Raw genomic sequence first — 27,979 nt, forward strand, 5'->3', positions numbered from 1 at the left:
GCATGAGGTCATAGGCAGATTACTTAACTTTGTGAAGTTACTTATCTCATTTAAAGAATTCTCAGAGGAATGCCTGGCACATTGTAAATACTCTATTTGCCATTAGTGTTAATTCTCATTACACTTTTATAGGGTAGATACCATTACTATTCCCCTTTTGATGATGAGAAAATAGAGATCTAAGGATGTTAAATAATCTGCTAAGATTCCATAGATAGTGAGTAGGCAACCAAAATATAGTCCAGACCAGGAAATCAGAATTGGATGAGTAAGGATTCAGGCTAAGAGAACGTTCCTGTTCATCTTCTCAGAAGAGAAGTTCTTTCCGGTGAGACTGTATCACTCAAATCTGTTGGTCAAGACTTCTCAAGGATAGTTCTCAGAAAATCATTGCTAGAGTTTGCTCTGGAACTTCCCTTTTTTATGGCATCATAGCTTATGCCCCCATTTGGCACAACTGGCATATCATTCACATTGCTCCCAAGTACCATCTGCAACAGTGCTATCCAGTAGAACTTTCTGTGGTGATAAAAAATATAGTAGGTTTACTTTGTCTAATGCAGTAACCACTAACCACCTGTGGCTACCGAGCACTTAAAATGGGACTAGTGTAACTGAGAAATTAATTCTAATTTAATTTAATTTAATTTAAACCCCGGGAGTTGGTGATGGACAGGGAGGCCCGGCGTGCTGCAGTCCATGGGGTCACAAAGAGTCAGACACGACTGAGCAACTGAACTGAATTTAAATTTAAGTAGCCGTGTACAGGCAGTGACTACTGTTTCAAACAGCACAGACCCTTAGGGGAAAAATATATTTTGAGAATTGAAAACAGCTTTGCGAATGGTGATTCTTGGTTGAGCAATACATTCTTGGTTGAGCAATACAAACTGAAATACACCCAGGAACCATAACTCTTTCCTGGCAATGAGGGCAGGTGTGCTTTAGCTTTTCTACCACAAGGGTTAGAGCCTTAGCTTCATCCCTTAATAGCTGGCTAACTTAAGACAAATCACATAACTTCACTGAATTGCCTTTCAAGTCTGCAAAACAAGGTAAAAGATAGTGGGCATCAGAAATAATACCTTCCTCAAGACGTGCAAGTAAGAATCAGGTGAGATAATGTGTGTGTGTGTGTGTGTGTGTGTGTGTGTGTGTGCACGCTTAGTCACTCAGTCATGTTGGACTCTTTGCAACCCCATAAACTGTAGCCTGCCAGTCACCTCTGTCAATGGGGATTCTCCAAGCAAGAATACTGGAGTGGGTTGCCATGCCCTCCTCCAGGGGATCTTCCCAACCCAGAGATCAAACCCAGGTCTCCCGCATTGCAGGCAAATTCTTTACCATCTAAGCCATCAGTGAAGCCCAATGCATAGAAAGCCACTTTGTAAACCTGTAAAGGTTGTAGAAATGGCTTAGCAGGGATTATTATGTTTATATAGATCATGTTTGCCTTTTAAAACTGCTTTCATATTTATTATGTCATTTTATCTTCACAACAGGTCCATAAGGGAAGTAGGGCAGGAAATATTATCTGTGTTTTTACCATCTGTTGATATGTCTGGTTGCATTATCCCTGAGCTGAACCCCAGAACTACTGAGTCCTATTCTAAAGCCCTCCCTTCCAAAAAATAACCTGCAATCACAAGCTTGGTATCCACAGGTTATGCCACAGAAATTATTCTTACTCAGGAAGCAAACCAACCTACAATGTGAGTCCAAGGCTGAATAATTAAAATATCAATATAATGATGATGGGTAGCCACCCAGTGTGCTAAGCATTTAATAAACATTATTTTATTGAATCCTCATAACAACTCTCTGAGGTTGTGTGATTATCAGTCCCATTCTGCAGACGAGGAAATTGAGGCAGTAGTTTGTCTGTGATCCAGAGAGCTAGTGAGTGCCAAGGAAGCCTGCAGGTATTAGTTTGCTAAGGCTGGTGTAATAAAATACTACATATTGGGTGACTTAAATGACAGATGTATTGTTGTACCAGTTTGGAGGCTAGAAGTTCAAAATCAAGGCTGAGTTGGCTCTTTCTGAAGGCTGAAATGGACCGATCTGTTTCTGGCCTCTTCTTAGCTTGTAGATGATGTTTCCCTGTGTCTTTTGCACCACCTTTTCTTTGAGCTTCTGTATCTGAAATACAGATTTCCCATTTGCATAAGAACACCAGTCATACAGGATTAGGAACCAATCTAATGACCTCATTTTAACTTGGTTACCTCTGTAAAGACCCTATCTCCAAACCATGTTGCATGCTGAGGAGCTGGGAGTTAGAACTTCCACATACTAACTGTGGGGAGGGGACACAGTTCTACCCATAACACTGCGTATAAGCCCGGATTAATTGGCCTCACACCGTTCAGTGTTATGCTTTCATGTTTCCTGACATTACAAAATTATACCATTCTGTACCCTTTTGAGAGGAACAAATGCCAAAACAGAATATGGCTCTAGACCCTCAAATCTACTTTTAGAGTCACTGAACCAAAATCTATCCTCTGAAAATTCCTAAATTGGAATGTGCTCCCCCAAAATGTTTATCTAAGAGGCTGGTTTCCAGCTTACTAGGCAATTTGGCATTGAGGACTTTTCTCATAAACATTTACAAATATTCTGCTCAGTAATGAAGTTAATCAGTAAACCGTACAACCTCTGGCCTCTGTTACTCCTCACCTAGTCTCATTTTCAGTTGCTGTGAGTAAGCTAAGAATGGTAATGCAGTTTCAGGAGTTAGAAAATCCAGTTCAAATCAGTCCTTGTCACAGCCACACATCTTCAGGATTCGCCATGGAAGTGATGAGCATGAAGCCCGCTAAAGGTAAGAGAATGTTCACAGCTGCTTGCGGTGGAGCTTCTGCCAATGGACTGAGGAAACGTGGGGGACTTTTGCTTGAGATTCAGCAACAGATCTCCATCAAAGATGGCTCAGTCAGAACCAGAAGGCTGGGGTGAAAAGCTGGCTGGGGTGATTTTTGTAGGGCTCGAGGTAGGTGGGTATCTCATAGAGATTAAATCTAAGTGTGTTTTCCCTACAATTCTTCACTGGATATTGTGTCAAAGTAGCGCAGTTCTTCCAGTTTAAACACGAGGCAGCTAAAGTATTAATGCCCTCAGACACTTGAAAAAACATTTTAAAGTACATTGTTTAATGCAATGTTTTAAAATGGCGAGTCTTAGATCCTAGTGGGTCATGACATCTATTTTGTGACTTGTGACCAGCATTAAAAATTTAGAACTGAATAAGTACAGTAGAAATATCAGAGTGCAGTCAGGGGTAAGGATACATGTTATTTCATGGAAATTTTGTTTCAGATTATTTATACATATGTGTAAGTGTGTATAAGGATCATGATATAAGATTTATTTCAAACTGTGGGTTATGGTGAGAAAAATAAAAAGAGATCCAAAAAATTTATCGAAATAGTTTCACAACAGGTTTTTCCCAAAAGTCAATGGAAAATCAGATGAGTAAAGAGTTCAGCATTAAGCCCAGTATGTTTCTTTTCTCTGAACTAAAATACAGATTATAATCAAAATATAGATAGTATAAAGAATATTGTCTGTTTTCATATTTTTTTCAAAACAGAAGCTTACCTTTCGAATTTCCAGCTAGAGAAACTCGTCATTTTTACAATAATTGTAATTTTGAACATATTTCTGATTGTAAACTTTGCAGCATGTTATTTTAGTTAAATGTTTTATTTTAAAATGACTGAGACTGTATTTAGTAATCTAAAGTAGATGGAAAGCTGGAGAAGCAAATTCCCCATCATTTCAATTTAATAAACATTTATTAAAGACTTAAACTGTGTCAGGCACTCTATAAGGTGCCACAAATGAAGGAAAAAAGGGAATATAATATATAGTAATTGCAAGGAGATCCAACCAGTCCATCCTAAAGGAGTTCAGTCCTTGGTTTTCATTGGAAGGACTGATGCTGAGGCTGAAACTCCAATACTTCGGCCACCTCATGTGAAGAGTTGACTCATTGGAAAATACTCTGATGTTGGGAGGGATTGGGGGCAGGAGGAGAAGGGGACGACAGAGGATGAGATGGCTGGATGACATCACCGACTGATGCACATGAGTTTGGGCGAACTCCGGGAGTTGGTGATGGACAGGGAGGCCTGGCGTGTTGTGATTCAGGGGGCCACAAAGAGTCGGACACGACTGAGCAACTGAACTGAACTGAATCTAATGTATTCCCCTAAAGTCCACAGACTAACCGCAACAATAGCAAAAATGTATTGAATGTTTATGCTTAGTCAGGGCAGTTTAGATTCTTTTTCTTAGGTTATCTTTAACCTTTCACCTAGGTACTATATTTTGTTTCAATTACTATATTGTCCTATCCTTTTTAAAATCAATTTTTATTGGCGTATAGTTGTTTTACAATGCTGTATTCGTTTCTGCTGTATAGCAAAGTGAATCAGCTACACGTACACATATTTCTCTTTTTTTTGGATTTCCTTCCCATTTAGGTCACCACAGAGCATTGAGTGGAGTTCACTGTGCTATACATAGGTTCTCACTAGTTAATCTATTTTATACATAGTAGTGTATTATATTACCCCAGCTTTATAAGAAAGGAACAGAAGCTTAAAGAAGTTCAGTGTGTTTCCCAAGTTCATACTTCCAGCATGTTGCAGGTAAACTGAATCCAGATTTGTCTGCATGGCCGGATGCTTGCAATGCATATGTCCCACCACCCTAAATGATATAGCATGAAACACGAGCCTGTAAACCAACAGCAGCAATGGTACACACTTCTGAGTGTGCAGTACCAGGGTGTGCAGAGGGGAAGAGAGATTAATTCTACCTGGGGAAACCGGACCAGGCGTCACAGAGCAGGCGATGGGTTGACAAACTTGGTGGGAAGAGGCACCAACATCACAAAGGCCTGGCACCAGGACTGGCAAACAATTTCACAAACCAAGTCGTATCATCTACTTGAGGAACCATGGGTTAGGGAATAAGAAAGGACAAGAAGGCAGTTTTTCCATTCATGAAACATTTCAACAAACATTCATGAAACATTTACCAGCATCAGCATTGTGCCAGGGAGAAAAACTGGATATAATCTGAACCCTTTATTGGTCTCATCAGCAATTAACTACAGGTTCAAGAAAAAGCGCCATCCTTCTCACATGAACCTGATTCTCCCATCTGGGTACCCAGTGGTTCTGGTCACAAACTCCTTAGAGCTGTGCTGTTGGATATGGCATCATTAGCTACATGTGGCTATTTTAAATTTTAATTATTTAAAGTTACAGAAAATGAAAAATTCATTTCCTCATTATCACTAGCCATGTTTCAAGTGTTCACTGTTCCACATGGTTAGCCGCTAACACATTGAAAGCTATAGAGGGCTTCCATCTCAGAAATTTCCCTTTGGTCTAGTCCTTTAGAGAAACTATTAAATGCTACTAAATGACTCTCTACCCAGAAAATTTTTCTTCCTTTTGCAGGGGGTCTCAGACTATCCCGGAGTCCATTCAAGTGTTCCCATTTAAGAACTCTTCCCTAAACTCCCACAGAAAATTTCCTATTATAAAGAAATCCAAATTCTCCTATTTCTTGATAAACTGATTCTTAAGAAATCATTCATAAATTGTATTAAAGCAAAAATAAATTTACCTTTTCAGAAAGTACACTCTAAAGTTGACCTACCTTTGCCCTCTCCACATCTTATGCTCTGTCAGAAAATTCTGTATTCATTTACTTGGTTTTATCCCAGCCCTTGACATACCTTTACCCCTCCCCACCCCCAGCACACAAACAAGAGAAAGTCTGGGGCCTCTTTTCTGTCTTGTTCACTGTATTATTCTCAGAACCTAGTTCTGTGTTTAGCAAATTGTAAGATATATATATATATATATATATATATATATATGTACCTTATTTAAAAGATAGATAATATATCAAAACAGATTAATGTGTATTAATATTTACTAATTAACTATCAATTAACTGTAATTAGAATCAAGATTTTGCTGGGTTCTTTAGGAAACAAACATGCCTTTTTATGGTGTTTAACTTGTCAAAACTTTTTCTCAGAAACTGTATCTTATACTCAAAACTACCTTATGAGATAGGAAGGCTGGTTGTTAGTAGTCTCATTTTACAGAGGAAAACAGAAAAATGTCAGGCAGTTGTTTAAGATCTTATAGTCAGTTCATGGAAGCTCTTGTTCCACTCTTTTGGAGTGTGGTTTTCATGCTGGATTTTTTTCTTTTAATTGTAAGTTGCCTGCGTATGTATTGTCTCTGCTCTGTGGGGATTTGGTGGGAACACTATGAAATACTAGAAGTGGATGTGCTTTGGGAATAAAGGTGTTATTTAATAATACTGTGTGTACTGATATCATAATCTCACCCTGTTTATTAATTTCATGTGATAGAATTGATGTCTTTGTGAAAGCTTTCTGTTTAATTTGAAATGATTCGAGAGATTGATATGATACTGATAACATGATTTGACTTGAGTTGGAACTCCATGGTGTCTTGATTTGTAAAAGATTTCTTGAAAGAATGCTCAGAGATCTTGGAATTTTAAAGAGAAAATGACTATACATTTCTTTATATTCTAGAGAATCAACATTCTGTCTTTAATTGATTATGTGACTTCAGGCAAGTTGCCTAACTTTACTGGACCTGTAGATGGAGAGAATCTGGGGCTGGGGGTGGAATGGGGAGTTGAGTAGGGGTAAAATGGGTTGGAGGATAAATCTAGGTGAAACTAATGATTTTAATGCTTTTCACTATTTTCAGTTGTATTCACTCCAGGAATTTTAATCATATTTAGCTACTAAATGATCCAAATTTTGTATATGGTTTATCTTTTTTCTGTAATAATTCCATATTTTTATATTCTTCCATTTTGTGGTCATAAGACAAAGCACCATTGCCAAAACTGTTTGACAGATATACTGACTCAGTGCTGATTTTATATAGATAAGTTGGGCATGAAAGAAACAAAATTGATTTCACACAGATACTGTATACTTTGTGTTCCACTAATCATTTCCTGGATCAATGCAGAAAGCTTTTTTTCTTTCAACTAATATTTAACATACATATTTTCCACTTTGTCACTGTAGAAAGGCTGTTAATTGTAATGCCCATAAACTGTTGGTCATAAACTTATAGAAGTTTTTGATATAAAGAAGAACTATAATATCATGAAGCATGGAGTCTTCTCTTTACAGATAAGGGAGGCCTAGGCAGTGTAGGTAAGTGCCATATAACTAGGTTCAGAACCAAGACTCCCAGAACCCAGGGTCAAGGAATACTTCCCAAGAGAAGCTATACTTAATGGGAAATTTAAAGATAAGTGGAGAACAGCGAGATGATGTTCTTGGAGGCGGGTAGCTGTGTGGAGGAAGGTTCCAGGCTCAGCAAGCAACATGTGGGAGAGGTTTTGATTCTGGAAGGAGCAAGGCACATTCAAGGAATACGGAAGTCAGAACACTGGGAAATGGCTGGGAAAGAAAGAAACAGTAGGATCATGCATAGTCTTGCAGGCCTAGTTATAGGTTACCTGCAAATGGGGGCACTGAAGGGACTAGTAAACTCAAGTATAAAAGAAGGAAGAGGAAATCTTTACCATCATTCTTTAAAGCATCACACGTTTGCAGTCATCCCAGAGAATCCCAGGGATGGGGGAGCCTGCTGGGCTGCCGTCGATGGAGTCGCACAGAGTCGGACACGACTGAAGCGACTTAGCAGCAGCAGCAGCAGCAGAGAGGAACAATTCAGCACATGGGCTTTGAAGTCAGACTCAAAGTTTAAATCTCAGCTACTTAGGTGTGTAGGAGTAAAGTTGCCTAACTACTCTCAACCTTGGAATACTCAATTATAAGTGAGGATAATACTGTTATCCACTTCATAGGATTTCACGAGACAGAAATGACAAAAGACAGCATTTGTATGTTTACCTGTTATCTTTTTTACTATGAATTGTTGAATTTTTTCCAACTTTCCTTTTTGTTTTTCTTTTAAGCATGCTTGCATGCTTTCCTTTTTTCCGTGTTGAATATTTTCTTGTTGATATGCAAAAGCTCTTTACATATTAGTGATATGAGTGTTTTGTCTGTCCTCTATGTTGCAAATATCTTTCTGAGCTTTTAATTTTGTCGTTTAATCTTTTAATAGTATTTTTACTGTAAAAAGCTAATTTTTATGTTAAAATTTTAATGTAAATATTTAAATATTTCAGTCTTTCCTTAGGGCCTGTACTCCTAACCATATGCTAAACTGCCTCTTGTTTATAGAATGATGATATCAATTCCAGTTTTGTTGTCACTTTTTTTCAGGTGTACTAACAGAACAAGTGGCAGGCCCTCTGGGACAGAATCTAGAAGTGGAACCGTACTCACAATACAACAACGTTCAGTTTCCCCAGGTTCAACCACAGATTTCCCCTTCTTCCTATTATTCCAATGTGGGTTTCTATCCCCAGCAGCCTGAAGAGTGGTACTCTCCTGGAATATATGAACTCAGGCGAATGCCTGCTGAGACTCTCTATCAGGGAGAGACTGAGGTAGTGGAGATTCCCATAACAAAGAAGGCCCGACTGGGAGCATCAGCAGGAAGAATCAAAGGGGATGAGCTATGTGTTGTTTGTGGAGACAGAGCATCTGGATATCACTATAACGCCCTGACCTGTGAGGGATGCAAAGGTAAACGTCTTTTGGTTGGCAGTTTTCTCCTTAATAAGGTTTTTCTATATTTGTTGTTGAAATCCCTCAAACTGGATTCTTTTCTTTTCCCAAATAACTTCCCATTTCTCTTCTTCTGCTTCTCCCTCTTCTAATCTCCTCACCATCATTGGGATGTCATAGGTTTCTAGGAAGATCTTATTAGAGTATTTAGCTTGGATATAACTAACATTTTCCCTATTCACAACCTCACATATAGTTAGAAGGAATTTATGATTGTGGGTTTTGTTCGTTTTTATTGTCTTTTTAAGAAAGAGACATTGCTGAACTCCTCTGTCTTAAAATTAAGGTCAAGGAGAATAAGGATTTATTCAGTAAATATTTAAAAATACATTTTCATGTACTCTAATTGAGAAAGAGACAGAGGAAGGCAAACAGAGGGAAACAAAAAGAAATAGCTGATATTCAACAAATATTTCACTTAGCAGGGACATAGAAGTGCTGTAGGGGAATCAATAAAATTGCAATCCGTATAGGATGGACAAAATACAACATATGAAATATGAAAATGACTCAGTATGAATCCCTATGTGATCATTCCCCTAATGAGGGCACAAATTATAAGTCTGTAAAATTTCAGAGGAAGAACATAGGGGACTACTAGGTTTACCTATTTATTTTTTAATTTGTTCATTCAGCAAGTATTTATGGGATGCTACCGTGTTAGCGTCTAGGTCATTGAAAGCTGATTAAGAACTATCCCTTGAGGAGAATCTGTTAAATGGTAGGCCACTTTAGTGTTTCCAGATGCCAGTGATTGCCACAAAAATAAACAGAGGACCCAGCTACAGAAGAATGGTCGAGGATATTTCAAACTTTAGAAAGTTCAGATGATCAGCTTGTCTAAAACTTGATGTGACTTCATGAGATTTTTTTCCCCCAAAGCAGTATTTATACCCCAAATTAAAAAATTAAGACAGGTCTATAAAGAAAATTTTAAAGATTCTTTTATGGCCTTCAAAATACTTTTATCCTTTTTGTGGAGAGTCAAGTCCATATGGATAAAAAGAACGTGTAAATTCTTTGAAGACATAGACTATGTCTTTTTCAGCTTTGCTGCACCTCACAGCATCTAACAGTGTCTGGTATGTAGAAAATGTGGAGTAAGTGGTTTTTGGGAATGACACAATGAAAATCCGTGCTCATCACTTCCTAGGTAAGAAGGGACATAGCCTCAAACCTCCTGCTTCTAAAGCTGACTCCAGAGCCTTTATTACTGCTCTCTGAGCTATTTGTTCAAGCTAACATTGACTAACGTGGTGGCCAAAGGAAGAGAATCAAGTGCTCCATTTAGGCACTGAAATACTGGTATTATCCAAGCCAAGGGAGTAAAACCCTGAAGTCAATAACCTGGGCCAGATGGCCCCCTCACAGGTGAAGGCTGGCGTGAAATCTGGTTCTTCTCAGAATTCTCAGCTGCGGTGGAGTGAGTAGAGGAAGATCAGAGTGCTGTGGACAACCATAGGAAACAGCGACTCCAAAAGCAGATGGGATGAGATGCCCACAAAGGATACAGAAGAAAAGTCAGAGCTGGGAGGCTGGTAGGCAAATGCAGGGTCAGGAGACAAGGGTACAGAAGTCTGGTCTAAGGAGGACTGATTCTCAGGGCACTTCAGGGAGGAAAAGCTGGATCTGAACCTGGATACATTTGTAAGAGCAGAGAAAGGCAGAGCTTTTCCATTGATTTTGATATGAGACTTTGCCCCCATGATGACAGCAAAAGGACAAGAGTGCAAGACAGGAAATGAGACAGAGCCAGGCAAGGCCCATGTTCTATATCAGGCGTTGGTAATTTTTTTTTTTTCTATAAAGAGATGGATAGCAAATACTGTAGGCTTTGCACTGTAGTGATCTTTGTTGCAATTACACAACTTGGCAAACTCAGCCACAAAAGAGTGGCTTTACTTAGCCTACAAAAATAGGCAGGAGAATAAAAAACATGTAGTGGGCCGATTTGGCTCATGGGCCTAGCTGTAATTTGCTGACCCCTGTTCTAGAGCAGTAACTCTTCTTGACCTTAATTGTAAAAGAGTTGAGTCCAGCATCAGAATTAACTGGGAGTTGTGCAGTGAGAGAGCCCAACACTCAGGGTATGCATGCAAGAAAAATATTTCTTCTTTTATGTAACTGGGTTTAATCCAATTTCAAGCCTTGGTGGATACCTCATTTCATTAACTCAGGATGATTCTACTGAATTTTTCTGAGATTTCCTCTGAATTCCAGAATTACATAGCATTGTGGAAGGATTGGGCTTCCCAGGTGGTGCTAGTGGTAAAGAACCTGCCTGCCAACACAGGAGGGGTAAGAGACATGGGTTCAATCCCTGGGTCAGGCAACCCATTCCAGTATTCTTTCCTGGAGAATCACATGGACAGAGGAGTCTGGCAGGCTACAGCCCATAGGGTTGCATAGAGTCAGACACAACTGAAGCTACTTAGCATGCACGCATGCACATGGAGGGATTGGGTGCAGGGTTGGGACTCAGTCCAGCATCTGGGGAAGAATGTTCTTTCTGATCTTCAGTCATTAGTGGGAAAGGTCTCTGAGGCACTGTCCTAGTGTCCTGACCACACTCCTCCTTCCTGTCCAGCCCCACAGTGTCACCTGGAATGCCTGGTTCCCCAGGGAAACCTCAATAGGTACAGGGAACCTCTGGCGCCTCCCCGTACTCTCCCCTGGAAAAAGCACAAGAATCCCTCTATTCTAGGATTCCCCAATGATGTGGAGTTCCTATAAGCTTTCAGTAAACCTAATCCCCAGGACTCGGTCTGAGAAATAGGGGATGAGAGGGACAGAGTTCAGGACCTTCTCAGATATTCAGTGTGCCATTACTCTTTGATTATCTGCCTCTTCCAATTTGGGGAAATTTTATTAGTGTCTGGGATCTTGGGGCTTAGACTTTAGTGACTGAAAAATCAATAATTGGCTCCTTCATGCTTTCTTGATGAAAAATCTGTCTGCAATTCAGGAGACCAGAGTTCGATTTCTGAGTCAGGAAGATCCCCTGAAGAAGGGAATGGCTACCCACTCCAGTATTCCTGCCTAGAGGATTCCATAGACAGAGGAGTTATATAGTGGTGGGTTATATAGTCTATGGGGTTGCAAAGACTAGATACAAATAGTCAGACACAACTGAGCAACTAACACACTTGAGGGAACAAGTGAAAACTGTTCTAGCTTAGTGAATGGGGAGAAGGTGCGCAGAATAGGGTAGACTACAAGCCAAGGAACCAACACCTGCGGGCCTAACAGCTTGGCCAACTTGGTGTCCCCACCCCACACCCCTTGCGTATCTGCATTTACCACAGGCAAAAGGAATCTCACTCCATAATGTTCCATCAAAGGGAGTGTAAGCTCTGGGATTTGACAGGCATGCATTGAATCTGTACTTCTTGGCTGACTAAGCAAGTTACTTACCATATTAATTAGTCAGTGTTCAACAAAGTAAAGCAGAAACGGAATTTCAAGCAGAGAAAATCCATACAGAAGTTGGAAGGGCACAGGAGCAGCATCTGTGCTGTGTTCCAGGAGGATAATCTAAGTCACAGGCAGAACTGGAATGCTAGGGTAGTTGTTGTCCAAGAAGATGGGGAGTCAGGAAGCTAAAGAACTGTTGACTTCAGGAACACAGCAACATATCTGCCCTTTGGGGATCAGGGATCTGCCTTTCTGTAGTTACTGGCTCCAGAGCCATGGCGTGGCTGCTAAATCTGTACATACAAAAGATGGAGGCCCTGTGACAACTCTCTCAGTCGCCCTGGAAGCTGGCAACTGGAAACCGGATGCTGTCATCGCAGAACTTTGTGATCCTGCTTGCCGGCACGAACAGCAGAAGCACAGCTCTTGTTTCACTTCCACTTTTCAAATGTCTTACAAGAGGCTCTGTTTGGCAGAGGTTAAGTCACATCCACATTTAGCAGCAAGGGAGTCTGGGAAAGACTGTTCAACTATTCTGCCCTTACAGTAGAGGGTGCACGCATCCAGTTAGCCAGTCCTTAGCTGACAGAATATGTAACTTCTTTGAACCTCCAGTCTGCAAACTAAGGATAATATCTATTGCACAGAGTTTGTGACGATTAAATTATATTTTTATATGCAAAGATCCTGGTAGCTCTCTAGCTTTAGGACGTCACTCAGATCAGTCATGCATGTAATACTTTAAACACACACATACACACTCATATATACCCATGAGAAAATTTTTTAAAGCTTAAAAACAAAGGAAAGATTTTAAACTTTGTTAAACTTCCTGATTTCACTGGTCTCTATATCTGTTTCTGTTAAAATATTTTAATTTTTCTTAAGGTTTTATTTGATATAAGCACTTATGGCATCAATAAGATAAATTCTGATTTTTTTTTAAATGTAATAATTGCAGAACACAAGCATAAGGCTGAGTGCCAGTGACTGTCATTTGCTTGATGCTAGATTAAATCAAGACCTGTCCCTCCCCTTCAGTTATCAGTGGAGCATATGGAAATATGCTAAGGTCTGGATGAATTTTGATTCAAACCTCAAGCCTCAGCTAACAAAACTGATCTGCATCTGACTGGATATTTCAAATGGCTGCATTCACAAATAGGTCAATGTCACTCACAACCCATCTCCATGCCAGGAAAGTCTAGCCTATCAGTGAGAAAATAGTAGAACTTTTAAAAGGCATTTTATGAGTAAATGAGAGGCTCCATTTGAACTTATTTTTATATAAGGCAGTGAAACCACATTAGACTTAGTTCTGAAGTTTAAGAGAAGATTCCAGAATTATTGAAACAATTGTGGTATATTGGGCTAATATAGTGTTTCCAATAGACGTTTTGTTCATGGTTCAGAGTTGAGATACCCTGACTGACTTATAGTGCTTCCCTGGTGGCTCAGACAGTAAAGAGTCTGACTGCAGTGTCGGGGACCAGGGTTCGATCCCTGGGTCGGGAAGATCCCCTGGAGAAGGAAATGGCAATCCACTCCAGTGTTCTTGCCTGGAACATCCCATGGGTGGAGGAGCATAGCAGGCTACAGTCCATGGGGTCACAAACTTATAAGCTTACTGAAATCCTATTTGATTTTGAGGTCTGATTTTATAAAATGCAATAAGGATCTCAAAGAACTCTATAGGTCAAATTATCTTAGAGTGTGATTCAAGGGGTGGGGTTTAAAGAATTTCACTTCATGGTATGCCTTTTGTAATAAGTGTTACAAAATCCAACCAGCTGATTCTCTTCCAAGTTACTTAATGTCTCTGGGCTTCAGAGTCCTTACCTGTAAAATGAGGATAATAATAAAGATGAGGAGGAGGAGGGTGAGATGATGATGATGGTAATGTGAGGATGAGAGACAGATAAATAACATATATTGAGTGATGATTTTGTGTAGGCTTTATCTAGAGACTTTATACTGGGCTTCCCTGGTGGCTCAGAGGTTAAAGCGTCTGCCTCTATTATGGGAGACCTGGGTTCGATCCCTGGGTCAGGAAGATCCCCTGGAGAAGGAAATGGTAACCCACTCCAGTATTCTTGCCTGGAGAATCCCATGGACGGAGGAGCCTGGTGGGCTACAGTCCATGGGGTTGCAAAGAGTCGGACATGACTGAGCGACTTAACTTTTACATACACTAACACTTTTCATTTTCAAGAAAGCCCTTTGACATAGATTTAAATAAGGTAATGTATATAAAGCAGTTAACATAGTATAAATGTCTATCCTCTATTACTATTGTTATCACCGGATTGCCATGAAGAGTAATATGAGACATTGATTTTGAAACATCTAGCTTTGTACCTTGCTTGGAAAATCCCATGAGCGGAGGAGCCTGGTAGGCTGCAGTCCATGGGGTCGCTAAGAGTCGGACATGACTAAGCGACTTCACTTTCACTTACTTTCATGCATTGGAGAAGGGAATGGCAACCCACTCCAGTATTCTTGCCTGGAGAATCCCAGGGATGGGGGAGCCTGGTGGGCTGCCGTCTATGGGGTCGCACAGAGTCAGACACGACTGAAGTGACTTAGCAGCAGCAGCAGCAGCAGCAGCAGCTTTGTACCTGGCACATTTGAGTGTTCAAAAGCAAGCGCTATTATTGTTTTATTGACCGAGTTCCCGCTGTTACTCTTGCCTTCATCCAGCCTCCCTAATTTGGATCATTTGTTGTTGTTCAGTCGCTAAGTCATGTTCGAATCTTCACGAGCCAATGGACTGCAGCACGCCAGGGTTCCCTTGCTTTCACTGTCTCCCAAAGTTTGCTCAGATTCCTGTCCATTGAGTTGGTGATGCTATCTAACTATCTCATCGTCTGTTGCCCTCTTCTCCTTTTGCCTTCAATCTTTCCTAGCATCAGGGTCTTTTTCAGTGAGTTGGCTCTTCACGCCAGGTGGCCAAAGTATTGGAGCTTCTGCTTCAGCATCAGTCCTTCCAGTGAATACTCAGGATTAATTTCCTTTAGGATTGACTGGCTTGATCTCCCTGCAGTCCAGGGGACTCTCAAGAGTCTTCTCCAGCATCACAATTCAAAGGCATCAATTCTTCAGCACTCAGCCTTCCTTATGGTCCAACTCTCACATCTGCATATGACTACTAGAAAAACCACAGCTTTGACTAGATGGACTTTTATCGGCAAAATGATGTCTTTGCTTTGATTTTTAATATGCTGTCTAGATTTGTCATAGCTTCCTTCCAAGAAGCAAACGTCTTTTAATTTTGAGGCTGCAGTCACTGTCTGCAGTGATTTCGGAGCCCAAGAAAATAGAATCTGTCACTGCTTCCACTTTTTCCCCATCAATTTGCCATGAAGTGATGGGACCAGATGCCATGATCTTAGTTCTCTCTTCCCATTAGTTAACTAATTAAGCCTCTAGTTGCTGGGAATTTGAATTAATTCAGTTTTTTTCAGTAAAAATTTTATTAAATACCAGCTATATTCCAGCATTATTCTAAGCATAGGAAATGCAATGGTGAACAAAACAAACGAACTTTTTGCACTCAGTATCACCATTTAAAGCAAAGTAGGAAAACCGTTCACACAGCTGAGCTAAAATAAATAAAAGGGAGAAATCAGGAAAACAAACAAAAAAGGTTAAAATTACAAAAGTAATAAAATAGTATCTAAAAGAACATGCAGAAAAATGAAATGGTAGAAGGGTGATTTCCAATGGATAGAAATTGATATTTTAAATAAATATAGAGCAGTGATATAAGAGAAACTGAAGACAATAAAAATTAGATTTAAATAAGAAAAAAGTTTCAATATATAAGCAGTATGTAAATATGAAAGTAGTGACTAAAAGGAACAGTGTAAGCCTCCAACTCCTGGGAATTTGCCTGCCTGGGAGTTTAAATGGCTGTTAAAGACCTGCTAGGCAAACTCCTGCAGAGTGACATTATACTTACCCTCATTCTCCCAGAGATACCCAGTAGGGGTGAGGGTGTCAGTGATTTTTGCTTTCAGTTCCTTCAGGGACTAAGACATTTGTGCAAAGAAATGAGCACACGTTTTTCAAAAGTCAAATGGTAGAAAAGCCCCTGCCCAACCATTTCCACCTCAACTCCTGCTTCCCAGAGGCAAACACTGATAACCACTTGTGGTTTTGTTTTTGTGTGTGTGTGTTTTGCATTTTGTTTTTTGGTCATTTGGATAGTCTCTATTTCCACAGAGCTATCTTCCCTCCTTACAAACACAGAATTAGAGATATAGAGAAGGCACATATAATTTTTAAGATAATATTTCTTTTTATGCTCTTAATATCCATGGGATTAGCAGTAATGGCCCTCTATTTTTTTTTTTTCTGATAGTAGTAATTAATGTCTTCTCTCTGTCTTGATTTACTCAAGAGAGAGGAAGCACATAACTGTTTGTATCAAACACTGATGGTGGTTCAGTCAAGATGAGCACGGAGAACTGAATCAAGTGGAGGATCCTTTTCAGCTGTGGTGGGGTAAAGTCTGATGGGCGTGGGTTTAAGAGAAAAGGGAGATCAAGTAGAGACAGCCACTGTGGACTACTCGTTAAGGAAGTCTTGTCATAAAGAGGAGCAGAGAAGCAGGGCAATGAATGGAAGGATGGGGGCTAAGGGAAGCTTTTATTTTAGGGTGGGTTTGGTTTAGAAGAGGACTGGTCCATCTTTAGAAAAAGGAAGGAAGGCAGATTATGTAGTACAAATACAGACAGGTTGATGGATTTCACGGTGGTACACGTGGAAATTCTCTTCTGAAAGGTTCAATTTTGTCAGTCAAATAAGAAGCTCAGTCATTAGCTGAGAGTCAGAAGTATGGACATGGTGTTGAGAGATTGAAAAGGAGAGGTTGTAACAGTCTAGGAGAGGAGAGGATGCTGACTAGGGACATGACAGGATTGCCTGCAGGAGGGAGGACCCCACTCCAGATGTGTCGTCAGGAATAAATAAAGCTATTAAAATGTTGTGTGTTTCTTCCTGGCACATTGAAGCTACAGAAAACTATTAGGATGGCCCTCTTTTTTTCTGATAATAATAATTTATGTCTTCTGTCTCTCTTCATTGACTCAAGAGAGAGGAAGCACTTAATTGTGCAAAGACAATTCCCAAATGACTAGAAACAAGAGTAATCTCATTGAGTAGACACCTCTCAAAGGATGCTCTTTGTGTTTCTGTGGGCTGCTTTTCCCTGTCAGGAGGGAGGACAAGATTTGCTGTTAGATGGAATGTTACGGTCCTTATCATCTGGGCATAAGGATTCCTTGTTCCTCCTTGCCCTCCCTCAGTGACCCGTATTCGATGCTTGAAACTGCATGCAAGTACTCCTGCTATCCCTGGCTTAGCATAGGGGCTGGCAAACTTTTTCTGTATGTAAAGAGGCAGGAAGTTAGTATTTTAGGCTTTGCAGGTATTAAGGTCTCTGTCACAACTCTTGACTCTGTCATTGTAGTGCAGAAGTAGATATGTAAATGAATGATTACGGTTTTGTTCCAATAAAACTTTATTTATGAATGCTGACATTTAAATGTCATGTACTTTTTACATACTACAAATATTCTTCTTTTGATTTCTTTCAACCATTAAAATGTATAAAAATCATTCTCAGGTTGTGGGCCATACAGAAATAGGAAGCTAAACTGATCCTTTAAGCTGTAGTTAGCCAACCCCTGGCTTAACCCAGTGCTCCTCATCAATGCTTCAGGGCCCTCTCTGCATCTACCTGTATCTGAACTTGGAACTTCCCCATTGCTACTACTCCTGAACTCTTCTGCCCCATGGTCATATTTCTTCATAAATTTACTCTGACTTCTGTCTTTCTGAGGTTCATCAACATTTCTGATGCACTAATGAAGTTGTATTCAAATATTTTTATAAACTATGATATTTTATTGAAATTTTCTCTTATTTCATGGCATTTTTTTCCCCAGAGGGAGTATAGAAGTATGATGAATGCCCTTTGACTACTTAGTTGTCTGAAGATTTGTCTACTTTGGAGTGACATTAGGCAACTTCCAAAGATAATTCAAAGTCAGATCTTTTTAAACTTATTTAAGTTAAAAAGATTATTACAAATTGTAGTAGACTTCCCTGGTGGTTAAGAATCTGCCTGCCAGTGCTGGGGACATGAGTTTGATCCCTGGTCAAGGAAGATTCCACATGCAGCTGGGCAACTAAGCCCATGCGCCACAACTACTGAGCTCATGTATGGCAGTTACTGAAAGGCTATGTGCTCTGGAGCCCATACTCTGCAACAGGAGAAGCCATGCAAGGAGAAGTCTGTACACCACGACTATAGCCCCTGCTTGCAGCAATGAGGACCCAGTGAGCCAATAAATAGATTTATGAATTAATTAAAAAGAGAAATGGTAGTGATAAAAGTAAGTGTTGAAAAACCACGTCGACATATTTCTGTGGCTCCCTAAGAGATAAGGGGGAGGGGGGGACTTAAAAAAACGTTGTTGTTTAGTCACTAAGTCGTGTCTGACTCTCTTGCCACCCCATGGACTCCTCTTGCCCCACCAGGCTCCTCTGTCCATGGGATTTCCCATGCAAGAATACTGGAGTGGGTTGCCATTTCCTTCTCCAGGGGATCTTCCCAACTCAGGAATTGAACCGCGCCTCCTGCACTGGCAGGCGGATTTTTTACCACTGAGCCACCAGAGAAGGCATTAGCATAAACTAAATAGTTAAGACTAATTTTCATCAACTGTAATTCAAGAGTTTGAGAATTTGCTTTTTCAAAAACAGTGACCTAAAACAGTCACCTGCTAGGTGATCAGGAGTCTGTTGTTGAGTTCTAAAATTTTCAGCAAGCAACTCAAAGAGAAGAACTGAGATCCTGAAGTCTAAATTATGTGATGGAAACCAAGTTTACCTGGGTTAGTATTGGCAGCAATTCTTTCTAGTTTGTACTCCGTTGCAGCTGTGGAAAAGACAGCTGAGATGGGAGAGGGAGAATAGGATGTTTCTGAAGAAGTTTTGGTTTTTTGTTTTAAATATCTATTTATTTATTTAGCTCTGCTGGGTCTTAGTTGCAGCTTGCAGGATCTTTAGTTGTGGTGTGTGAACTCTTAGTTGCAGCATGTGGGAGCTAGCTCCCTGACCAGGGGTCAAATCCAGGTCTCCTGCATTCGAAGTGGGGAGTATTAGCCACTGGACCACCAGGGAAATGTCCACGAAAAAGTTTGGGGAACAGGGAAGAAACTGTGGAGCATTTCACAGGAATTAGGGATTTGGGGACATTAATGTCAAAAGATAATTTTTAGGAATGCAATCTTACCAGAAGGAAAGCATGATATAGTGGTTATGTGCATAGAGATTGGAACTGAGCCTCAGTCAGTTCAGTTTAGTCACTCAGTCATGTCCAACTCTTTGCAACCCCATGAATCACAGCACGCCAGGCCTCCCTGTCCATCACCAACTCCCGGAGTTCACTCAAACTCATGTCCATAGAGTCGGTGATGCGATCCAGCCATCTCATCCTCTGTCGTCCCCTTCTCCTCCTGCCCCCAATCCCTCCCAGCATCAGGGTCCTTTCCAATGAGTCAACTCTTCACATGAGGTATTGGAGTTTCAGCTTTAGCATCATTCCTTCCAATGAACACCCAGGGCTGATCTCCTTTAGGATGTTCTGGTTGGATCTCCTTGCAGTCCAAGGGACTCTCAAGAGTCTCCTCCAACACCACAGTTCAACAGCATCAATTCTTCGGCGCTCAGCCTTCTTCACAGTCCAACTCTCACATCCATACATGACCACAGGAAAAACCATAGCCTTGACTAGACAGACCTTTGTTGGCAAAGTAATATCTCTGCTTTTTAATATGCTGTCTAGGTTGGTCATAACTTTCCTTCCAAGGAGGAAGCATCTTTTAATTTCCTGGCTGCAGTCACCATCTGCAGTGATTTTGGAGCCCAAAAAATAAAGTCTGATTCTGTTTCCACTGTTTCCCCATCTATTTGCCATGAAGTGATGGGACCAGATGCCATGATCTTCATTTTCTGAATGTTGAGCTTTAAGCCAACTTTTTCACTCTCCTCTTTCACTTTCATCAAGAGGCTTTTTAGTTCCTCTTCACTTTGTGCCATAAGGGTGGTGTCATCTGCATATCTGAGGTTATTGATATTTCTCCCAGCAATCTTGATTCCAGCTTGTGTTTCTTCCAGTCCAGCATTTCTCATGATGTACTCTGCATATAAGTTAAATAAGCAGGGTGACAATATACAGCCTTGACGTACTCCTTTTCCTATTTGGAACCAGTCTGTTGTTCCATGTCCAGGTCTAACTGTTGCTTCCTGACCTGCATACAGGTTTATCAAGAGGCAGGTCAGGTGGTCTGGTGTTCCCATCTCTTTCAGAATGTTCCACAATTTATTGTGATCCACAGAGTCAAAGGCTTTGGCATAGTCAATAAAGCAGAAATAGATTTTTTCTGGAACTCTCTTCCTTTTTCGATGATCCAGCAGATGTTGGCAATTTGATCTCTGGTTCCTCTGCCTTTTCTAAACCAGCTTGAACATCTGGAAGTTCGTCGTTCACATATTGCTGAAGCCTGGCTTGGAGAATCTTGAGCAATTACTTTACTAGCGTATGAGTACAATTGTGTGGTAGTTTGAGCATTCTTTGGCATTGCCTTTCTTTGGGACTGGAATGAAAACTGACCTTTTCCAGTCCTGTGGCCACTGCTGAGTTTTCCAAATGTGCTGGCATATTGAGTGCAGCACTTTCACAGCATCATCTTTCAGGATTTGAAATAGCTCAGCTGGAATTCCATCACCTCCACCAGCTTTGTACATAGTGATGCTTTCTAAGGCCCACTTGACTTCACATTCCAGGATGTCTGGCTCTAGGTGAGTGATCACACCATCATGATTATCTGGGTCGTGAAGCTCTTTTTTATACAGTGCTTCTGTGTATTCTTGCCACCACTTCTTAATATTTTCTGCTTCTGTTAGGTCCATACAATTTCTGTCCTTTATCGAGCCCATCTTTGCATGAAATGAGCCTATCAGGTTTCAAATCTGAGCTCTACTATTTACTATCTGTGGGACCTTGAGCAAATTACTTAATTTCTGTGTAACTCAGTCCCCTTATCTGTAAGAGGGAGATAAGAATAAGTCTACCTCATAGGATTGTTATGAATGTTGAGTGAAACACCATATGCAAAATGTTTTAAAGTGTCTGATACAAAATAAGTCATGTATAAGTGAGTGTTAGTCTTTCAGTCATGTCTGACTCTTTGCGACCCCATGGTCTGTTCATGGAATTCTCCAGGCAAGAATATTGCAGTGGGTTGCCATTCCCTCCTCCGGTGGATCTTCCCAACCCAGGAATCAAACTCGGCTCTCCTGCATTGCAGGCAGATTCTTTACTGTCTGAACTACCAGGGAAGCCCCTATAAAGTGGGTGGTAGAGTCCTTTTTATGCTACAGTCTGCTGAGGCAAAAACGCTGACTCTATTTAGGCCATATTGGAAGTTAGATAACTAATTGGTTAGTCCTATGTGTTTGTTGCTGTTTAAAAATCCCCTACGATTATAAGTCGAAGTGACAAATAGATTCAAGGGATTAGATCTTATAGACAGAGTGCCTGAAAACTATGGATGGAGGTTTGAGACACTGAACAGGAGGTAGTGATCAAGACCATCCCCAAGAAAAAGAAATGCAAAAAGGCAAAATGGTTGTCTGAGGAGGCCTTACAAATAGCTGAGAAAAGAAGAGAAGCGAAAGGCAAAGGAGAAAAGGAAAGATATACCCATTTGAATACAGAGCTCCAAAGAATATCAAGGAGAGATAAGAAAGCCTTCCTCATTGATCAGTGCAAAGAAATAGAGGAGAACAATAGAATAGGAAAGACTAGAGATCTCTTCAAGAAAAATAGAGATGCTAAGGGAACATTTTATGCAAAGATGGGCACAATAAAGGACAGAAATTGTATGGACTTAACAGAAGCAAAAGATAGTAAGAAGAGGTGGCAAGAATAGACAGAAGAACTATACAAAAAAGATCTTCATGACCCAGATAACCACAATGGTGTGATCATTCACCTAGAGCCAGACATCCTGGGATGAGAAGTCAAGTCTTCCTAGGTCAAGGGCCTTAGGAAGCATCACTATGAACAAAGCTAGTGGAGGTGATGGAATTCCAGTTGAGCAATTTCAAATCCTAAAAGATGATGCTGTGAAAGTGCTGCACTCAGTATGCAAATTTGGAAAACTCAGCAGTGCTCACAGGACAAGAAAAGGTCAGTTTTCATTCCAATCCCAAAGAAAGGCAATCCCATAGAATGTTCAAAATTCCGCACAATTGCACTTAATTCACACGCTAGCAAAGTAATGCTCAAGATTCTCCAAGCCAGGCTTCAGCAATATGTGAACCACGAACTTCCAGATGTTCAAGCTGGTTTTAGAAAAGGCAGAGGAACCAGAGATCAAATTGCCAACATCCGTTGGATCATCAAAAACGCAATAGAGTTCCAGAAAATCATCTACTTCTGCTTTATTGACTATGCCAAAGCCTTAGACTGTGTGGATCACAAAAACTGTGGAAAATTCTGAAAGAGATGGGAATACCAGACCACCTGATCTGCCTTCTGAGAAATCTGTATGCAGGACAAGAAGCAACAGAACTGGACATGGAACAACAGACTTGTTGCAAATTGGGAAAGGAGTATGTCAAGGCATATTGTCACCCTGCATATTTAACTTATATGCAGAGTACATCATGTGAAATGCTGGGCTGGATGAAGCACAAGCTGGAATCAGGATTGCCAGGAGAAATATCAGTAATCTCAGATATGCAGATGACACCACCCTTATGGCAGAAATAGAATAACTAAAGAGCCTCTTGATGAAAGTGAAAGAGGAGAGTGAAAAATTGGGCTTAAAACTCAACATTCAGAAAACTAAGATCATGGCATCCAGTCCTATCACTTCATGACAAATAAATTTGGGAACAGTGGAAACAGTGAGAGACTTTAGTTTTTTGGGCTCCAAAATCACTGCAGATGGTGAATACAGTCATGAAATTATAAGACACTTGCTCCTTAGAAGAAAAGCTATGACCAACCTAGACAGCATACTGAAAAGCAGAGACATTGCTTTGCCAACAAAGGTCCATCTAATCAAAGCTGTGTTTTCTCCAGTAGTCATGTATGGATGTGAGAGTTGGACTGTAAGGAAAACTGAGTGCCAAAGAATTGATGCTTTTGAGCTGTGGTGTTGGCAAAGACTCTTGAGAGTCCCTTGGACTGCAAGGAGATCCAACCAATCAATCCTAAAAATCATCTCTGAATATTCATTGGAAAGACTGATGTTGAAGCTGAAACTCCAATACTTTGGCCACCTGATGCCAAGAACTGACTCACTGGGAAAGCCCCTGATGCTGGGAAAGATTGAAGGCGGGAGAAGGGGATGACAGAGGATGAGATGGTTGGATGGCATCACTGACTCAATGGACATGAGTTTGATTAAGCTCCAGGATTTAGTGATGGACAGGGAATCCTTGTGTGCTGCAGTCCATGGGGTTGCAAAGAGTTGGACATGACTGAACTGAACTGAAAAAGCCAGGGGAGGACTTACCTGGTGGTCTAGTGGTTAAGAATCCTTGCTTCTACTGCAGTGGGCTTGAGTTTGAGCTATGTTCAAGGAACAAAGATTCTGCATGCCTTGGGCCTTGGTCAAAAACAAGGAAAAAAAAGCCTTAAAGGTTTAAACATCAACCAACATTTATTGATTTCAAATTAATGGGTGGCCTACTGTCAGTCCCTGGAGTCCAGTATGTGCATGTGTGTTTGTATAGGCATGCATGTATGTATGAGTTGGGAGCATATGGGTTCTGTCTGTATGTGAAAATGAAAATACTGATTGCTCAGTGTGTCTGACTCTTTGCAACCCCATGGACTGTAGCCCGCCAGGCTCCTCTGTCCATGGAATTCTCCAGGCAAGAATATTTGAGTGGGTTGCCATTCCCTTCTCCAAGGGATCTTCCCAACCAGGGATCGAGCCCAGATCTCCTGCATTGCAGACAGATGCCCAGGGAAGCCCCAAACAAAAAAGCAGGATGTCCAGTGTTCTGCATAATTGAGGGGTCCATTTTACCATAGCTATTCACCTGCCCCCCGCCCCCTGCCCCGGAACCCTCCTAGTGCAACATACTCCTCAGATGGCAATGCCAGCCCTGTCTACCTGGGAGCCTCTGTTCCTCAGAGAATATTTCTTTCTATTCATTTTCAAATGACTTTTTTGATATGGGCATTGTTGAATATGCACTAAATAGAGGCAGAGGGATGTGTATGGATGGATTTGCATAAGTATAAATACTGTATAGGTAGCCTTATTTAAGTGATATAATGATAGTATTGTGTTGCCACCTCAGAGTGAAAGCTAACTAATTCAGCTATTGAGATGATAATGATTTCCTTCTCAGTATTAATGCAGTATTAACAGAATAAAAAAAAAAAAACCTCCAGAATTGTCCTTTGACTTATCTTGGAATAAGGAATTTTATTTCTGTTAATTATTGAACTATCAGTATTGATCATGATGTTAGAGGGAATCATCCTTGGGAGAGGCTGAGAATAAGTGGAAATATTAACTCAGGTAGGCTAAAGTGGTCACTGAGTTCAATCATTTGGTACCAGGAAAAAAAATTCTTTTTTTTGTCTATAGTTTCTTCTGAAATGCATGATCTGGTATTTGCACTCCCAATATCAACAGACTTTTTTTAGACTTCATGTGGTTAGATTTGACATTTAGGAAAATGATAGTATCTTTCCTACTGAGAGTTACACTAGCTGACAAATTTACAAGCAAGTTTATGACTTTTTTTTTCTTCAGCCTGTTTTCATATTGAGTTAGTTATCTAGGCCTGAATGTCCTTGTTTCCTCCTCCCTATTTTCCCTACCTCTTAGTCAGGCATCCATCCCCCTCTGGCCATAACAGCCTCTTGTCTCCAGTCTCCCTGTCCCACCTTGATCTTGCTCCAAGGCATCTTCCCAACATATAGATTAGGTTAGACCCTGCCCTGCCAAAACCCTTCAAAGGTATTTCAGCTTCTTTGCTTGGAGCTCAAGTTCATTTAACCATATTCTGTCCTATCACATGCCCTCATCCAGTTCCCACTAATTCTCCCCACACTATACCCTCCCATCAAGATGGATTATCTACCCTTCTTTGGAATTTCCATAACTCCATGCCTTTGCTCCTTTCCCAGTCTTTCCTTCCTCCTTCAAAGTCCATGTTTCAAAATTCTACTTATTCTCTGATGTCCAGCTCAAATTCTAATTCCATCATGAGTTCTGTGACCTCCCCTGTGCTTAGTTGCTCAGTCGTGTCTGACTCTTTGTGACCCAGTGGAGAGTAGCCTGCCAGGCTCCTCTGTCCATGGGGATTCTCCAGGCAAGAATACTGGAGTGGGTTGCCATGCCCTCCTCCAGGGGATCTTCCCAACCCCTGCAAGGATCGAACCCAGGTCAAGTCTAGTGTCTTGAGGAAAAGACATACGGGCTCAGAATGGCCCTGAATCATTCCAAGTGACTTCCGCTACTTGGAATTAATCAGGGTCCCATGGACGGAGGAGCCTGGTAGGCTATAGTCCACGGGGTCACAAAGAGTTGGACACGGCTGAGCAACTTCACTTTCACTTTCTTTCATTCCCAGCCCATATAATGCCTTTCCTCATGACACTAGACTTCTCAATGATGGGAAAGCTTCATATACTTATCTTACTAGAACAATTTTTATTGCCTTCTGCTTGGGAAATTGTAATAACAAATGTGCAAGTCTCTAAGTCTATGATGGAACTGCTGTCTCCCCTTTAATGTGGCATATCCTTCACAAGAATTTAGTATGGCCATGGAATGATCACTTTTTCATCTACATTACAGTAATTTATTACTTAATTAGCTCTCCTATTACTCTCCACTGCATTATACTGTGATTTTACTTCTTTTGTCTTGCCACTAAGTTGGAAGCTCTGAGGACAGGAATGTTTTCTTCATCTTGGTGTAGCTCTTGCATTCTTTGATGAAGCTTGCAGATAGTAGGGAGTTAATATTAAGTGATTCTCTTCTGATGTGAGAGGGGCAATTATAGCCTCGTGGTTAAGAGTGTGGGGTTTGGTACATGACTGCCTGGATTTGAACTTTCTAGTCCACCTGTTAACAATGTGCTCATGACCAAAGTACTTAACCTCTATGTACCTTTCTTCTTCATCTGTAATATGGGGACACGTAATATTATCATCATAATAAAATTGATATAAAGACTAAATAAATAATGCAAGTGAAGTGGTTAGAACAAAAGCCAGTGGGTGTTTGGTAAATGTCAGCTATTATTCCAATAGGCTGTTAAAATAGAAGGACACAGCTGTCTCAGTTTTGACAGAGGCAAGAAGACAATAGATGCTAAAATTCTAAGCAAGCCCATCTTGTGGTGGGTCATTAAAGACTAGATAAATATGCCCACTTTGAAGGTTTGAAGTGAGGAGGAATTTACAGAGGGATCTTTAAAGGTTTAGGAAATGTGACTAGTGTGCTGGGAATCCCACATCCCCATTGCAAAGGTGTGGGGTGCAGCTGTCTTCCCCTAGGGGCCACCAGTGGAAGTTCAGTTCAGTTCAATTCAGTTGTTCAGTCGGGTCTGACTCTTTGCAACCCCAAAGACTGCAGCACACCAGGCTTGCCTGTCTGTCACCAAATACCGGAGCTTAATCAAACTCATGTCCATCGAGTCAGTGATGCCATCCAACCATCTCATCCTCTATCTTCCCCTTCTCCTCCCACCTTCAATCTTTCCTAGCATCAGGGTCTTTCCCAGTGAATCAACTCTTCACATGAGGTGGCCAAAGTATTGGAGTTTCAGCTTCACATCAGTCCTTCCAATGAACATCCAGGACTGATCTCCTTTAGGATGTTCTGGTTGGATCTCCTTGCAGTCCAAGGGACTCTCAAGAGTCTTCTCTAACACCACAGTTCAAAAGCATCAATTCTTCAGTGCTCAGCTTTCTTCACAGTCCAACTCTCACATCCATACATGACCACTGGAAAAACCATAGCCTTGACTAGATGGACCTTTGTTGGCAAAGAAATGTCTCTGCTTTTTAATATGCTATCTAGGTTGGTCATAACTTTTCTTCCAAGGAGTAAGCGCTTTTTAATTTCCTGGCTGCAGTCACCATCTGCAGTGATTTTGGAGCCCAAAAAAATCAAGTCTGACACTGTTTCCACTATTTCCCCATCTATTTGCCATGAAGTGATGGGACCAGATGCCATGATCTTCGTTTTCTGAGTGTTGAGCTTTAAGCCAACTTTTTCACTCTCCTCTTTCACTTTCATCAAGAGGCTTTTTAGTTTCTCTTCACTTCGTGCCATAAGGGTGGTGTCATCTCCATATCTGAGGTTATTGATATTTCTCCCAGCAATCTTGATTCCAGCTTGTGTTTCTTCCAGTCCAGTGTTCTCATGATGTACTCTGCATAGAAATTAAATAAGCAGGGTGACAATATACAGCCTTGACGTACTCCTTTTCCTATTTGGAACCAGTCTGTTGTTCCATGTCCAGTTCTAACTGTTGCTTCCTGACCTGCATACAGGTTTCTCAAGCGGCAGGTCAGGTGGTCTGGTATTCCCATCTCTTTCAGAATTTTCCACAGTTTTTGTGATCCACAGAGTCAAAGGCTTTGGCATAGCCAATAAAGCAGAAATAGATGCTTTTCTGGAACTCTCTTGCTTTTTCCATGATCCAGCGGATGTTGGCAATTTGATCTCTGGTTCCTCTGCCTCTTCTAAAACCAGCTTGAACATCTGGAAGTTC

The 27,979-nt window shown here is 40.8% G+C and overlaps 1 protein-coding gene across 6 annotated transcripts in view; it reads left to right on the plus strand.

Moving 5' to 3' along the window:
• The window catches only part of NR1H4 (nuclear receptor subfamily 1 group H member 4), a 79,929-nt gene that overhangs the window by 24,761 nt on the left and 27,189 nt on the right, over positions 1 to 27,979 (plus strand). For 4 of the 6 annotated variants that reach the window (XM_068969925.1, XM_068969927.1, XM_068969926.1 and 1 more), the window contains one exon: positions 8,324 to 8,689. In XM_068969925.1, coding sequence (XP_068826026.1) covers positions 8,324 to 8,689 — 366 coding nt within the window. Of the gene's footprint in view, positions 1 to 2,717; positions 2,828 to 8,323; positions 8,690 to 27,979 lie in introns of those variants that run through there. The other 2 variants (XM_068969922.1, XM_068969924.1) reach the window with 1 other exon arrangement.

Source organism: Capricornis sumatraensis, chromosome 4, assembly GCF_032405125.1.
Source record: "Capricornis sumatraensis isolate serow.1 chromosome 4, serow.2, whole genome shotgun sequence".
Taxonomy (NCBI): domain Eukaryota; kingdom Metazoa; phylum Chordata; class Mammalia; order Artiodactyla; family Bovidae; genus Capricornis; species Capricornis sumatraensis.